The 14,266-nt window shown below is 43.8% G+C and overlaps 1 protein-coding gene across 1 annotated transcript; it reads right to left on the minus strand.

Annotated features, from left to right (window-relative positions):
• Positions 1–2,740: 2,740 nt before the first annotated feature.
• si:dkey-195m11.8 (fidgetin) lies at positions 2,741–12,641 on the minus strand. The gene is made up of 3 exons (XM_037448506.2): positions 12,432–12,641; positions 11,490–11,702; positions 2,741–6,439 (listed from the first exon to the last, which is right to left on the minus strand). Exons 2-3 carry the CDS (start codon positions 11,512–11,514, stop codon positions 5,292–5,294), a joined length of 1,173 nt encoding a protein of 390 aa, XP_037304403.2. The 5' UTR covers positions 11,515–11,702; positions 12,432–12,641; the 3' UTR covers positions 2,741–5,291.
• Positions 12,642–14,266: the final 1,625 nt, after the last annotated feature.

Genomic DNA, 14,266 nt, shown 5'->3' on the forward strand with positions numbered 1-14,266 from the left:
AGTTTCCCTCTGCCCCCGAGTCAATCAGCGCCGGACAGGAGGCGGATGAGCCAGCCCACCTTAGAACGGCGGGGAGGGTGGTGCGGGATCTGGATGAGGATGAAGACACCGCCGCGCTCGTCAGTACTCCTCTGTCTACTGGCGAGCCCGGTCTTTTACCTGACATGAAGCGGCGAAGTGGCCCGCCGCACCGCAGTACAGGCATAGCCTGTTTGAGAGGCGGCGTTGTTTCTCCTCTGGCCGGAGACGAATGCCCCCCAGCTGCATGGGCTCAGGTTCGGGGGAAAAAGGGGGAAATAACTCTTGAGGTGTCGGGGCAGCAGTGCGGACTCGTCGTCGTTGTTGAAAGCACCGATCGAGGCGGATTGCCAGCTCGATCAGTGTGTCGAGGTCGTCAGGTGACCCACGAGCGTAAATCTCCTCCTTGAGTTCAATGTTCAGCCCCTCTAAAAAACGGGCCACCAAGGCGGGTTCGTTCCATTCGCTGGTCGTGGAAAGAGTTCGAAACTCTATGGCGAAGTCGGCAACGGACCTCTTTCCCTGGCGAATGGTGGTCAGGAGACGCGATGCCTCGCGTCCAAAGACTGACTGGTCAAATACCTTTATCATCTCCTCCTTGAAGAGGAGGAAGCGTCCGCAGCGGGGACCTCCAGCCTCCCAAACTGAGGTTCCCCATTCACGGGCGCGTCCGGTCAGTAGGGAAATCACATAGGCGATGCGGGCTCGGTCTTCCGCATAGGTCCGCGGTTGCAGAGAGAAGGCCACCTCACACTGCGTCAGGAATGCCCTGCATTCCGCCGGTTCCCCAGCGTAACACGGGGGGTTATTGATGCGGGGCTCAGGAGACGACGAGTGAGAGAGTGAAAGTGGAGACTCGGGATGGGGCTGGGTGAGGCGTATAGACAGGTCGTTCACCTGAGCGGCCAGGCTCTCCACGGCCTGCCTGGTTGCCGACAATTCCTCCTGGTGTCGACCCAGCATCGCTCCCTGGAACTCTACGGCAGTGGCAATGGATTCCTCCCTTGCTGGATCCATAGTCTGGTCGGATTGTTCTGTCACAGGGAGGCACGTATCGGCGGAAAGGATCCACACGCAGAGGGAGTCACAAAATTAAGGTTTTAATTTTCAACGAAAACAACGAGCCGAGCTCGATGGTAGAACACAGAACAAAAATGTACTCTCTAGGAGATCAGCTGGGCAAACGGTTAAACACAAAGTAATCCTCCGGACGGGGAAGTCGTCATCGGATGTAGCCTCCGCGGCACGTCGCTGGAGATCGAGCGCGCAGACCTAAGCTGTGCGTGAGAGGTAGAGGAGTCTTGAGGCTGCGGGACAGGGCACGGATTCAACTCAAAACAACAATCCGACAAGACACACAGGGAACACATGCAAGATATAGCCAGGGTGATTAGACAGGACAAGAAACAGGTGTAACACCAAACAGGGCGGGCACTGATTGGGATGAGCGGCAGGTGGGTGGGAAGACTATGTGAGAAGTGGGTGTGTGCGTTAAGGTGAGACTACTGGGTAACTGAGTGTGACAGTGAGTGTATATGGCAGAGGAGAGGGGAGAGAGAGACCCGGATCCTGACAGTTTCACCGGTTAAATGAAATAAACATTGCCAGTTCTTTTTAAATGTTTTTGAGCTGTTAAGAATGATAAGTGGGTCTTGCTCTGGTTGGCTGATGAGGTTAGTAAATGGGACTAGAAGTTGAGCAAAAGTTTTAAATAAAGATTGCAGGTTTGTAGGCAATGGCAGGAATGTGGTTATAGGTTTGTTTTAAGATGCACTGACTTTTGCCGGTTGTTACTAAGCATCATTATAGTTAAAGATAAGTTGTATTTAAAACGTATTTTATAACTTTTTTTGCGAATTACGTGGACTTTGCAGTAGTGCTGAAATCACTGTGGTTGAAAGGACAAAAGTTTTGGACATCTGTCACACGCGAGCGCATGCCCTCCGGCCTCCACACAACAAAGCTGTGGAAAGGGGGCGGGGTTAAAGAGGAGAAGGTCAGCATCTTCTCTGCTCTTCCTGTCCTTTCATTCTATGCTCTTTTGAGCTTCTAATGGGGTCTGGACCAAACGTGGTTTGACAGTCTTATTTCTTACCAGTTTTACAATTCAGGCTAAACATATTCATTTAGACAAAATGCTTAAAAGAGAAACGACAATTTTGGGTGGTCCAGTATTTCTTAATAATTAAAATTTGAAAATTGGAGAGATTATATGGATAAGGGATTAAGAGCAGGTTTGGCAGTTCAGAAAGAAAGATTCCCTCCATTACAACGTAAGTGTAGATTTGAAATCATTAATTTACCTCTTATTTGTTTAATTATCTTAATATGATCTACTGTTTATGACCAGAGGGCTCTAGGTTCAGTAATTGATATTAATTGCACAGTTCGCATTACACTATGCAATGCTGTTCCTGGAAGACCTCATTGGATAGTATTAGGAATACATATTACAATTAATAAATATAGACTAGTAAAATAATTAATTAACAAGAATTCAAATTGAAGATATCAAATATAATATCTCAGGATTATCACTAGTTAAAATACAAGGTGTGGAAAAAAAAACAGAAAATGTGGGGATGCTGCTGTCATACTGCAATATTAAGTTGGACATGGTCTGTACTTTTGGAACAAATGTCAGGGTCTCATCATGTTATAATTAAGACAATAAACATTTACAGAAAAAAGACAAGAAGGGACGTTTTTGTTGTTGTTGTGATATCTTCATTTAAATGACACAACCGTCTTTAGTGAGGTAGACTAAAACAGGTCAAGAATTATAAACATTGCTTCTTAAAACTGGCGTGTGAAATGTCATGAAATAAATATTTCCATGTACAATGTATTCAAAATGAGGTAGAAATGGTTACAGAGAATGTACAAGATACAACAAAAGTACAACTGAATTACAAAGTTAACACTGAAATACCATTTGCTGAGTTAAACTCCACTTACTTCAATGAATCAGAGTTACACCAAAAAACAGTGAATGCTGTTGTTGCAGTGGGTTAGTTAATGTGGATCATATTCTTTGTTTGACATCGAAGAGCATCTAATTGTTGTAGCTAAGCGCTTATACACCTTTAACATCTGGGGATAAGGAAACATTCTTATTTTTGTAACACCTTTTTCATTTTTCATTTTATTCCCTCCGGCATAATTTGAAGCTACATTATTTCAAATCAAAATACTTTTCCTGACTAAGTCTGAAGCGGCATTATACCCTAAATCTTTTTTAGGTTTTTTTTTCTTCCACTTTCTCGGGATTCTTTTTGTTAAGAGTTAGGTTTTGTTTAATTTTGCAAATGAGATATTTGTATAGCACAGTTTATGTAGGGAGGACTAGTAACAAAGCTACGACTTTACAGCTCTCTATATTTCTTCTGACAGTGAACATCTTTAAACTCTCCCATCTTCATGTTGTCAATTCATATTTGAGCTCAAATCAAGCTGATTAACTGGGGACACTGTTTCAAATGGTTTTAATAAACTGATATAGAAAAATGGAGATTTAATTAATCAAGACATTTAATAAACATACCTACTAAGGAGCATATACTGTAATATGTGTATGTCGTAATATGTCAACAGTTGTTAATCAAGAGTGCTTTATTTTGACAGTTTGTCCTCTAACACACTGCTAACTACCCTAACACTTAACATGTCATTCATATTTGCACCAAAACCTATAAGACAATTACATCTATACATGAAGAAAATATGTTTCATATATCTAAAATCATTATTGATGTACATCATGGCATGTATTGTCCTTATTAAAAAAAATATCTGAATTACATTCAAAAGGCCTTTGTACAAAAACCTCAAGTTTTATTTTCCCAGAGATAAGAAGTAGTGTGTGTGTGTGTTTGTTGTGTGCGTGTTGTGTGTGTGTGTGTGTGTTTGTGTGTGTGTTTTCGACTGCTAGTATCAAGGCCGTGTAAGTTCTTTGTTTCCCTGAAGCTTTCAGAGTATGTTTGCTTTTAATAAAAGCCATGGCTCCATTTTATCCATTAAGCTCCCTACAAACACCAAAGGTAATAACATACATTCTTATTTCATCATTCTGAGGTAACATTATTCTTCCTGAGTATTCAATAACACAACTATAAATCATCCTTTTCAAAGGCAAAAGTAAAGAGAAAGAGAAAGAATGTCATTTTAGAATTGGGATCTTCTTTGTTTGGTCTGTGCACCCAAACAAAAGCAACAAAAAAAGGCTTTCCAACCTTTGAACAGTTTAGCAGGATTCACTCTGAAGCATTGGTTTTGTTTTTGTTTTTTGGTTGTTCTGTTGATTTGTGTTGTCATTATTTATTGTAATAGCTTAAATGTGTGAGCTGCAACCTTATTTGCAGATGTAGTTTTAGGATCAACCGGTAAACAACACACTTTGAAGACGATGTGAATATACTCCGCCATCCGGGTGTGAATGCTAAATACATTTGTAAATGAACATAAAGTCTTAGATTATTTCTCACCTCCTTCTTTACATCAACACAATTTTAGAGGGCGGCTTCATGTATTCTAAGTAATCATTTGACAGCAGCTTGTTAAGTATGAACTGAAAAAAAAATGTGTTCAGCAACTTAAGAGTTTAGAACAGGAAGCAGGACAACGGATAGAATAAGATAAAGAACATGAAAAAAAGGGGGTCATGGAAACTGACACGCGTCAACAATGAGTGACGGTAAGGGCAAACCGAGGGACGAGCAGGGAAACATTCATTTCTCGACGCCTTGGAGTCAGCTGTGTAAAGTAGCAGTGATTGTGCTGAAGGATTATGGCGATCTCACCATTTCAGTTATTGCCTTCCTTACTTTTTGGTAATGATTCTTATGGTGTGGTAGAACGTATTGCAGTCAAAGGCCTTTTTTCATACATAATGGCCACAAATAATCACACCTAACTTTCACAACAGCAACATCGTGGATGCAGTGCTGCCGCCGCAGTAGCCAGAGCAAATAAATAGGATCCTGAGAGACACCGACACTCATACGTTTAGACCGCCTTAACGCTATTTATGTAGTGAGCGTCTTAACCTCATCCCTAAGACTTACCTTAACCTCAGCGGGCTAAATGCCGCTGTGAATCTTTGGAAAAGCATGAATAGTGAAAATGTTAAAAGATACACCAGTCCTGGGCCCTCTTGTTCAAAAGTGAAACTAAACCTTTCGTTGACGATCCTTTTTTGAGCCAAGTCCGTCTGGATCAACAACTGGTTAGATTTCAAAGTGTGAGTGAATCCTCTCAAATGCTGACCAGTGCTTTCAGCGCCCGGCGGCGGGGTCTCCGGATCGTATGTGCGATGCGGGTATCTTCCCGGACATTCTCTGCTGCTGGGGGAAGGAGTGCTCCCCTGACACACTCTCCCCGGCCAGGCCTGATGGTGGGCTGTAGTCCCCCGCCCCGCCATAAGGGGGTGACATCATGGGCTTTCCAGATTTGTAGACCTGTGGGTCTGAGGCCGACCCGCTCATGTTGTAACCGTTGCCGTTGCCATGACCTTTGCTATGGCTGTTCCCATACTTTCTGTAGCGCGATCCCTCCACCTCCGCCCCCTCCTGTCCGTCCTCTGCCATCTCAAAGGCCTTGCGTTTCAGTGGCACGCCTCCCTCGGAGCTCCCTCCGAGGCCGTGAGACGGGTAGCTGTAACTGCCCCCCGCCATGGTGGGCCGTGGGGCCAGAGGAGTCGGGGCACTAATCCCAGGGGGCAAATAGGAGGCACTGTGGTGGCTGTATCCAGAGGACAGGCTGGTTTGGGGGTAGCACCCTGCAGGGTAGTTGTAGATAGGAGTACTGGCGCTGTAGCTGGGCACTAGAGTGGATGTGGCCTGCAATGAGTGCAGAGGGGCAGGGGGAAGTGCTGGGCTGGGCTGAGGGCAGTAGCCTGAAGACAGGTAGGTGCTGTTGTACGCAGGAGGGTATTCCTGAGATGACGGGGCGTTGCAGGAGCCAGCGCCGCTGTAGCCCGGCTCAGACGCCAAGTTGCTACTCACTACCGTCACACTTCCTGTGGCTGGGATGCCCACAGATGCAGAGCCTACCTTGGTGCCGGTTAATGCCTCCAGTCCAGGGTAACAGTCCATGCCCTGAACCAGAGCCCATGGCTCCGATTCAGTTTTCATGAAAGTTCCAGGCTCTGAGTAGGCCCCTGTGGGAGGGCGTTCATAGGAAAGCTCCAGCCCTGAGTACTTCTCAGCATAGCGTTTGAGCAGAGAAGAAGCAGTTAAGGCTGATATGTCATCACTGGCCCATGGGTAACCTGCGGGGGCGTAGCTCCGGCGACCAGCTGCGGAGTAAGGGTCGTGTTTGTGGGCAGACGGCGGTGAAGTGGTAGAGGTGACATCCAGGTGCTGCTCAGGCCACTGAGATAAGGGGGCGGTGTGCTCTGGGGACCAGTGCATCTTTAACAGACCTGTCAGAAATAAGGCCACAGCTGAGTTAATCCACACAAATGTGAAAAACAAGTTTTAAGTTTTAAAATGACAAAAACATACAATATTTATAGTTTTTTTCTGAACCTGATATTTGAGGTATTTCTCCTCTTCTGTCATCCAAAACTCAAAAGACACATAAAGAATCAGGTGGTATGAACATCTTCTCTTGTAATCATAATGGCTAGCTGACCCTTTTTCCAAAATCATGTCAATGCTTAGCCTGTTCACTTCTACACGGTCTCATCCAGGCAGGGGACAACTGCTCTAATCTCTATATGAAGGCGGCAACATAGCCTCCAGCCTGGTCTCCACGACGATAAGCCTGCGAGCTGCCCTCTACATTTTCCTCACTCACATTAGGGCCATTGTTGTCTCTCTGTGACTCTCTTAGTCCACAAAGCCACCCCCACCGAGCGTGTGATCTAATTCAGCCCAAACCTCAGGGGTCTGCTGCACGGGGCGAATAGGAGGTGTGTGTGCATGGGTGAAGGGGGAGAGGGTGTGGGGGGTCATTATAGTCTACAGGGAGAATGGACCACCACATCTATATGAACACTGTTAAAAAGTGTCTAATTGAGCAGTAGAAAAAGTCAGATGTCACATGTGATTATATGAACATACACATACAAGTAATCCACTGCTTTAGTGGTTGTGGGCTTTGATTGGCTTTTGCAGGCCTTTTCTTTTTGAACTGGCATTAGGGTGACATTCCATGCATTGCAGAGTATTATTAAAATGTCCCAATCCCAGGCTTGAGCCGGAGGGGTTTCTCTCTTACAGCATAGAGGAAAAAAGTGACTGCTTTGGTTTCAGTTTCACCAACAGGGAAAGACGAATAAGGCCTCTGTTAGTATGCTTGTTTGAAATATTTCCCAAAAAATTGCAAAAAAATAGTACTTTCCTGACTTAAGCTGTCGTTTTGCCTTTGATTGATTAAACAGTTCTTTCATACATCTCATTTCAGTTTTACATAAAGAAAATGACATTGTAACTTTTGATTAAAGTACTTTCTATCATCATCAATCATTCTATATTATCTGTCCCTCAAGGAATCTTCATCTCTTCAATCTGACAGAAGACTGTGTGTACCATGGATGATTGTCTTCCCGCCATAAGAAACGTGTTGTGGTTGTCTAAATAACAATTATTTTAATTGTTGATAATCAGCCAGGAACCCTTCAGTAATCTACAGATCATGGTTGCATTAGTAAGTGGGTCTGCTGGGCACAGGGATAGAGAGCCCCTAAGCCTGCTAAAACCCAACCCAATGCCTACTGGGAAGCGACTGCTGCAAAGATTTTTCAATGCAGACGCAGCCAAAGGTCTCAGTCATTGATGTCAATATCCAAGCCCCAAAAGGTTCGTCTGAAGAAATTGAAATAATAAACAAAAGAGTCCTTCACAACATCTTCTGAAGAGGGAGCGTTTATCCACTCCGTAATTATTGTTTTTTTTCTCTCCGTGAGGAGACCAATATCCCTTCCTGATCGTGGTCAAATGAGGTATCAAGTTAATACTGATGCCTCTGTAAAAATTACACAAATGAATGTGACCATTAGAGAGAGGAAGATAACCAGAATACTCATCATAATGCAGCGAAATAATGTGAAAACTGAGGATCTTTCTGAGATCATATGATGGAATAGTGAACTGGAGAAGGTTTTGACGGTTAAGAACCAATTAAATGAGACTAATGAAGGATTAAAGCACACAAGGCTTATGGGAGTGTTGGTATAAAAAACGACATACAGTAACTCTACTTAAAATGTATGTATTGTACTGTAACTGCTTTCTTTGTCATGTGACCAATATATGCATGTATGCATTTAGCTAGTTATGTTCACATGACATTCCCTATAGAAGATGCTTTATTATTCTAGACACAATTGGTTCTAAGACCTAGACTGCTGAATATTTCTGAATATAAGATAAACATACAATGTACTGTTGAATTACCAACCTCACTCCTGCAACAACCTAGTGAGAGCACTGCACTTTTTGAGGCAAGAGCGGATGTGGAATAACGAGGTTACAAGGAAACACTAAGATCCCAAGCAGACCATTACATGCTGTTTTGTATAAACGTTGTTAGAGGCGCAGGTAAGTCTACATTTCTCTGGGAATCAAAAGAAACACCACAGTAAGCTATAGCTGCCACATGTATAACACTTAAAAAAGTGTGTGTGTGTGTGTGTGTGACACAAGCAAGTAAGTCTCATTTGAGCTACCCACAGAAGGAAGTGATGGAAAATTACAGCACTGCAGTAAGCTCCTCTATCCTAATCAAGACCTTTTAATCGTTGCTACATGGCGTCAGGTTTCACCATAAAGCAAAATGTTCACATGGGGGCAACAGCGTGTAAAAGGAAGCCTGATCCACGCACTAAACAGATGGACAGTTACTCCCCCTGTTAACTCTGCAATGAGCTGTCAACAACCTCCACCAAAACATCTATGGGATTTTTATAGCATGAGTAACACGTGCATCAAATTGTTTAGTCTTTCAAGGAAGTACAATAATGCAAGTCATGGCTGTGTTCTGTGTGTGGCTTGACTCGTGGTCCACTGCATGGTCAGTATGAGTAATTAGGGGTTAATTAGATGAAAGTCCGTGTGGGGGAAGGGGCGAACAGGAATGGGGATTTGGGGGTTGTGAGGCATCAGAGGGGCCTTGCCAGGGAGTGGAAACTCAAAAACACCCTTCTGGAGCTGAATCTTTCTCTGTCAGAGCTTTTTACTCCCCTCGCGGTAAACAAATACTTAGATTCCCTCGGAAGTACACACACCTAAATGCACTCACGGACTCACGCAAACTCCTATGATGTGCTTTTGGTGCAACGTGTGGCTCCAGCTGGCCAACAGGCAGAGGGGCTGCTGGTTATCTATCGGTTGAGTCAGGCGGCTGGAATGCCAGGAATCTAACCTGAGATCTATGTGCAGAGCACATATCCTCTCCATACGCACACCATGCACCAGCCACTCTCCTGCTAAAGGTAGGGAGGGAGAAAACGTGCATACTCACAGTGCTGATGAATGACCCTATCAGCTGTTTGTACATTATTGGGCAATTTGTTTTAGTTAGAGTTAATTCACACCACTGCTTCTGAGATCAATACCCAACACATCAGAAGAGAAATCGCACCGCCACATTTCACACACGCTCTCTGTCCTTGCTTACAGAGTAAATCTGGGGTTGTTATGTAAAAAATTGGCCATAGTCTAAGTTCTATAGCCAGTGGGAAAGAGGTTCGGCTGAGGATACCCTTCGTCCTCTTCCCCCTTCCCCCTTTTGGTCAGGCCTGCACGGTCCACCAGGCTGTCAGCCAATCAACTCCGGTTCCATATCTGATTCAGGTTTTGCACATCTATAGCTTAGAAATAAACTACAAATCACACCACAATTTTATTAAGAATGCAGCTTTTGTCATTCAAACACATAACACATATTTACCTCGAACCAAGAAACTATTTTAACGTTTTTATGCAATTTGATCCTCCTTTTCCTCTCACTAAATCTTTTTACCTTATTTTTACTCTGATTAAAAAGAAAAAAGCCTTCCCTTCGTGAGTCTCACTATTTCTCTCCTTGCTGCAGAGAGAAATGGGACCATGTGTCCGAGCCTGTGTGGTCAGTTTTACCCTCCCCCGCTCCTTTAGCTCACACACATGTGGCAGAGGGCGGCCTGGCCCCTCTTTGCTTATTGTGTCCACTCATATATCAGGCTGCAGCTGACCAGTCCCTCCTCACGTCCCCTCCATCTGCCCTTCACTTTGCTCTTTCTCGGTCATTTTACAACCAGCAGCAGCGCAAGTCTTTACTATAACACCTAATGAGGATCTAAGGTGTGCTACAATTTGCTTAACAAGCTGTCATGATCACTATGAAGGACTAATGTGCGTGCGCGTGTGTGTGTGTGTGTGTGTGTGTGAATGGAGGGTGATGTTTATTTGTCCCTCTATACAGGACTAATGAGTAGCTGCTGACACCAGGTTACTAACGATCTGTCTTTCATTCACAGAATCGTTTCACCCTGGTAACTGAACGCTAGAAAGGGCTAAAACTGCTAATCATCATTACGGACAAAGACTGTAATGAGGTGTAGCTGACTGGGATGTTTACTAGTTTGTGTGAGTGTGTTTGTGTGTGTGAGGTTTCATTCATTGTGGTTGTAAAAAAAAAATGCTTCATTGGGTTGTGGGTATTTAAATCTTCGCTGGGAAGAAATTTAACGAGAAGCTGAGTCTTTTTGAGGGAGGAATTTAACGGATGTACGTTACCAAAACCTCCGTCTGCTCTGAAAACTCTTTCCTTCTGTTCTGTTTTCCACTGTTTGTTTCTGTATATGTGTTGGTGGCTCTTTAGAATAGTAAATTCCTGTTGCATTATTCCAATCAGGTTAGCGTTGTAATCCTGTTAAAGCTTGGCCTAATCAATAGCCCGGTCAATCAATATAAAGGATATTCATCAGCCTGGATAGCAACCTCCCATGATAAGCACATATACAAGCCAGGCCTATACGGCAATGGGTCACAGATTTGTGTGATTTAGTCTGCTTTTAAACACTAATGTTGCACACATTGAACACAGTTCGGCTTTCCCCCGGAACATCAAGTGCTATTATTGAAAATAATAATAAAATCAACATAAAGACTGTAAAGTTCTGAATCGACTTAACATTGCACTCCCTCACTATGTTTATGTTGCTCTTTGACATTAGTGGTGCTTTGGAAAATTGTTACTCTACATGTAGGGCCTGAAAAAAACATCAACTGAACATTTTCTGTGAAATTCCTCAATGCAAAGCCTGCAGACTCAGCTGTTAAAGTCATTGGCATGTCGGCATTCTCAAAACTACTTCTAAGAGACCCCTCACTCCCCTCTACTGAGACACAGAAGATGAGTCCTGAACAAAAGAGGAGCGGACTTAAAACCAAATAATGCTGGAAGTGTTCACTAACAACACGCCAAATAAATCCATCAGTGAACACGACATTAAAGAGAACAAGGAAACAGAAGTGCAGACTCACTGTATGGGGTGACAGGACTGAGCATTCTGCAGCCCCGGCCCCAGGTGAGAGGAGAGGTCCACTTGGTGCTAGTGTGGGCCAAGCTGCATGCTGTGGGTCCTCCTCGGACTTCCCCTGCTGCTGCTGGTGATTGTGCGGCTGTTGGATCGGCTAGTGACTGGCCCCTTGGACCCCTCCATGGTTCATTTCACAGTTTAACACCGCTCCGAGACGCTGCCAACGGAGGAACACACACACACACACACACACACACACAAGTGTCAGAGCCGCAAGGAACAGTGACTAAGAACTGATGTTTATTTTAGTGGCAGCCATTAAAAGCTTAATCATGGGGACATTATGAGAGAATTAGAAACGTATGAATTTGTTACCTATTGACTGCACTATTAAAAAGACTAAATTGTAAAAAATAACTTATAAGCAATAACAATAGAGCTTCTCATGTGCTCACATTTGCTTTCCTCAGTATTTCTCTCTGTTTATGTTTACACACGTGTGTGAGCTACCGATCAGAGTTTGAAGCTAAATGCCCTGACAGAGAAAGGGGGCTTTTACTCACTGACCACAAAACCGCACGGCAAGCGGAGACAAGTTCCTACTTCTTTGAAGCTTCCCATGTTTCAACACAAACAATACAAACCACGACAGGAAGAGGAATTTTGTAGTCTCTGCAGAGCAATCATGTCTAACATAGCATAACATTTACACAAAATAAATAATGACTGTGCATAGACATGTAACCTCCTTCTACATATATCATACACCACTGCAAGTACAGCTGAAGAAGCAGCACCAAAATGAGGGCATTTCACACATAAATAGAGAATAGAGAGTATTTAGAATGACAGGAATGTCCAGGAAGCTGCAGAGACAATGTCATTACTGCTGAAAGGAGATAAAAGCAACATCTTTTTCAGCAAGTGAGCAAAAACTTGTACAGACCTGATCATGCCTTGATTGGCTTGATGAGTGGTTCAATTTGGAAAGTAATCCACGTACATCAGGGGAGCTGACATAAATCTGTGTATGAGTCTTGTTTGTGTGTGTGTGTGTGTGTATGTGTGTATGTGTGTGTGCATGTGAGAGCCTTGTACTCTCTTCTGGTACTCTATCCTTCTCTCCTGCACTCCCTCGCTCGCCCTCCAGCTCCCTTCTCCCTCCCCCCTCTCTCAGTGACAACAGAGCAGCGCATACATCCCCTCCCCCAAACTCGCCACCCTTCCCCCTCCTCCTTCTCCTTGTCTTTTGTTAAAACTATTTCAGCAGGAAGGGAGAGAGAGAGAGGGAAAAAGTGACCAATCATGCAGTGTCACAGCACCGCCTGTTTCCCCCTGCTGTGTGTGCGTGCGCTTGTGCATGTAAGAATATCTGCATTTATGCATGTTTCGCATGATCTCATTTGAAGTGCGGATGCTTATTGTGGACCTTTTGCGTGATGAACGAGCATATGGGCCACAAGCTACTGAGAAATAGTGAATTTTCCACTTCAGTGAACACATGAGAAGTTCAGTTATTGTCAATGACTTCTATTGATCTGATACATTGATCTTAGTGGTGCTGGGAGGGTGGAGTTGAAACAACCATGTCAATATTACCTAATTCTTGTGTTACCCCATCCCCCCTTATACACACACACACACTCACACTGTGCATGGGCAACAGTAAATGACCTCCACATTGGCCTCAACCCTTTCACTAAAATTGCTTCACCTTCTTCACATCTTGTGAATATCTGATATTGTATATAAATGATAATGGTATTTTGATTTAATTTTCTTTTCAGAGGCTCATTTAAGTCTTTCACTTCAGCCGTTATTTTGCTCCTCATACAAATAGAGACACAGCTGTGGTTCTGCATTTAGAGTTATGGAGTAAGCAGTGGAGGCAGGACAAGCTGGGCCACTCCTCATGTTACTACCCTGTAAACAGCCATGGCCCCGTAGGACACACTGCCCGTGCTGTTGGCCCTAAACATACACACACACACACACACGTATGCACCCATGCACCCATGCACAGACACACGTGCACACACACACACAAACACACCCACAGGCACATGTTTGACATGTGTGAGCTGTGTTTTAGAAGGGGGTGTTTTGCAGCTCACTTTACTTTAATTACAACAAGAGCTTTTATGCAAGACATTTTTAATGAATCTCGTCTATCTGATTAGTGGAGATAGAGTGTAAGTCCTAAAGTCTACTGGACTAATGTCTGAGAGTACCATGCGTTTTTTGACCAATAAAGTAGTGGGGGGCTAAGGTTTGTCACAATACCTTTCATCAGGTGAGCAGTACTGAATAATGCCGTGCTCAGCTCTTTTTCCTTTACCTGCTTTGCTGACGAACACTGAAAACAGCCACGCTGTTTTTGTGTAGGCCAGGAAACAATACATCTAAACAATGCTAAATGTGCTGTGGATGCTTTTCTTTTCATCATAGATAAAATAGGCTGTTTGATACAAATTCACTGCTGAAGTGAAGCCCCCAGATGTGGTCTCTTGTTATGTCAGAAACAACCCCCCCTTCTAGCCGTGTGGCCCAAAGCGTGTCAGTGAGGCTACCTCCCCACTAGTACATTTATGTTTATGATCATTTCCAATGAATATCACATGACTATTCAAATACACTGTTTATGTGGGGGCTGGTGAAAACGTATGGTATAAAAGGCTGTGCTTGAAAATCCACACCTCTGTATACTAAACAGTCACATTTTGTGGAAAGTTTTGTTTTTAATACCTATTTACAAGGCTGCAAGTCTAGCTCTATTCCTCT

This window comes from Pungitius pungitius, chromosome 8, assembly GCF_949316345.1.
Source record: "Pungitius pungitius chromosome 8, fPunPun2.1, whole genome shotgun sequence".
Taxonomy (NCBI): Eukaryota; Metazoa; Chordata; class Actinopteri; order Perciformes; family Gasterosteidae; genus Pungitius; species Pungitius pungitius.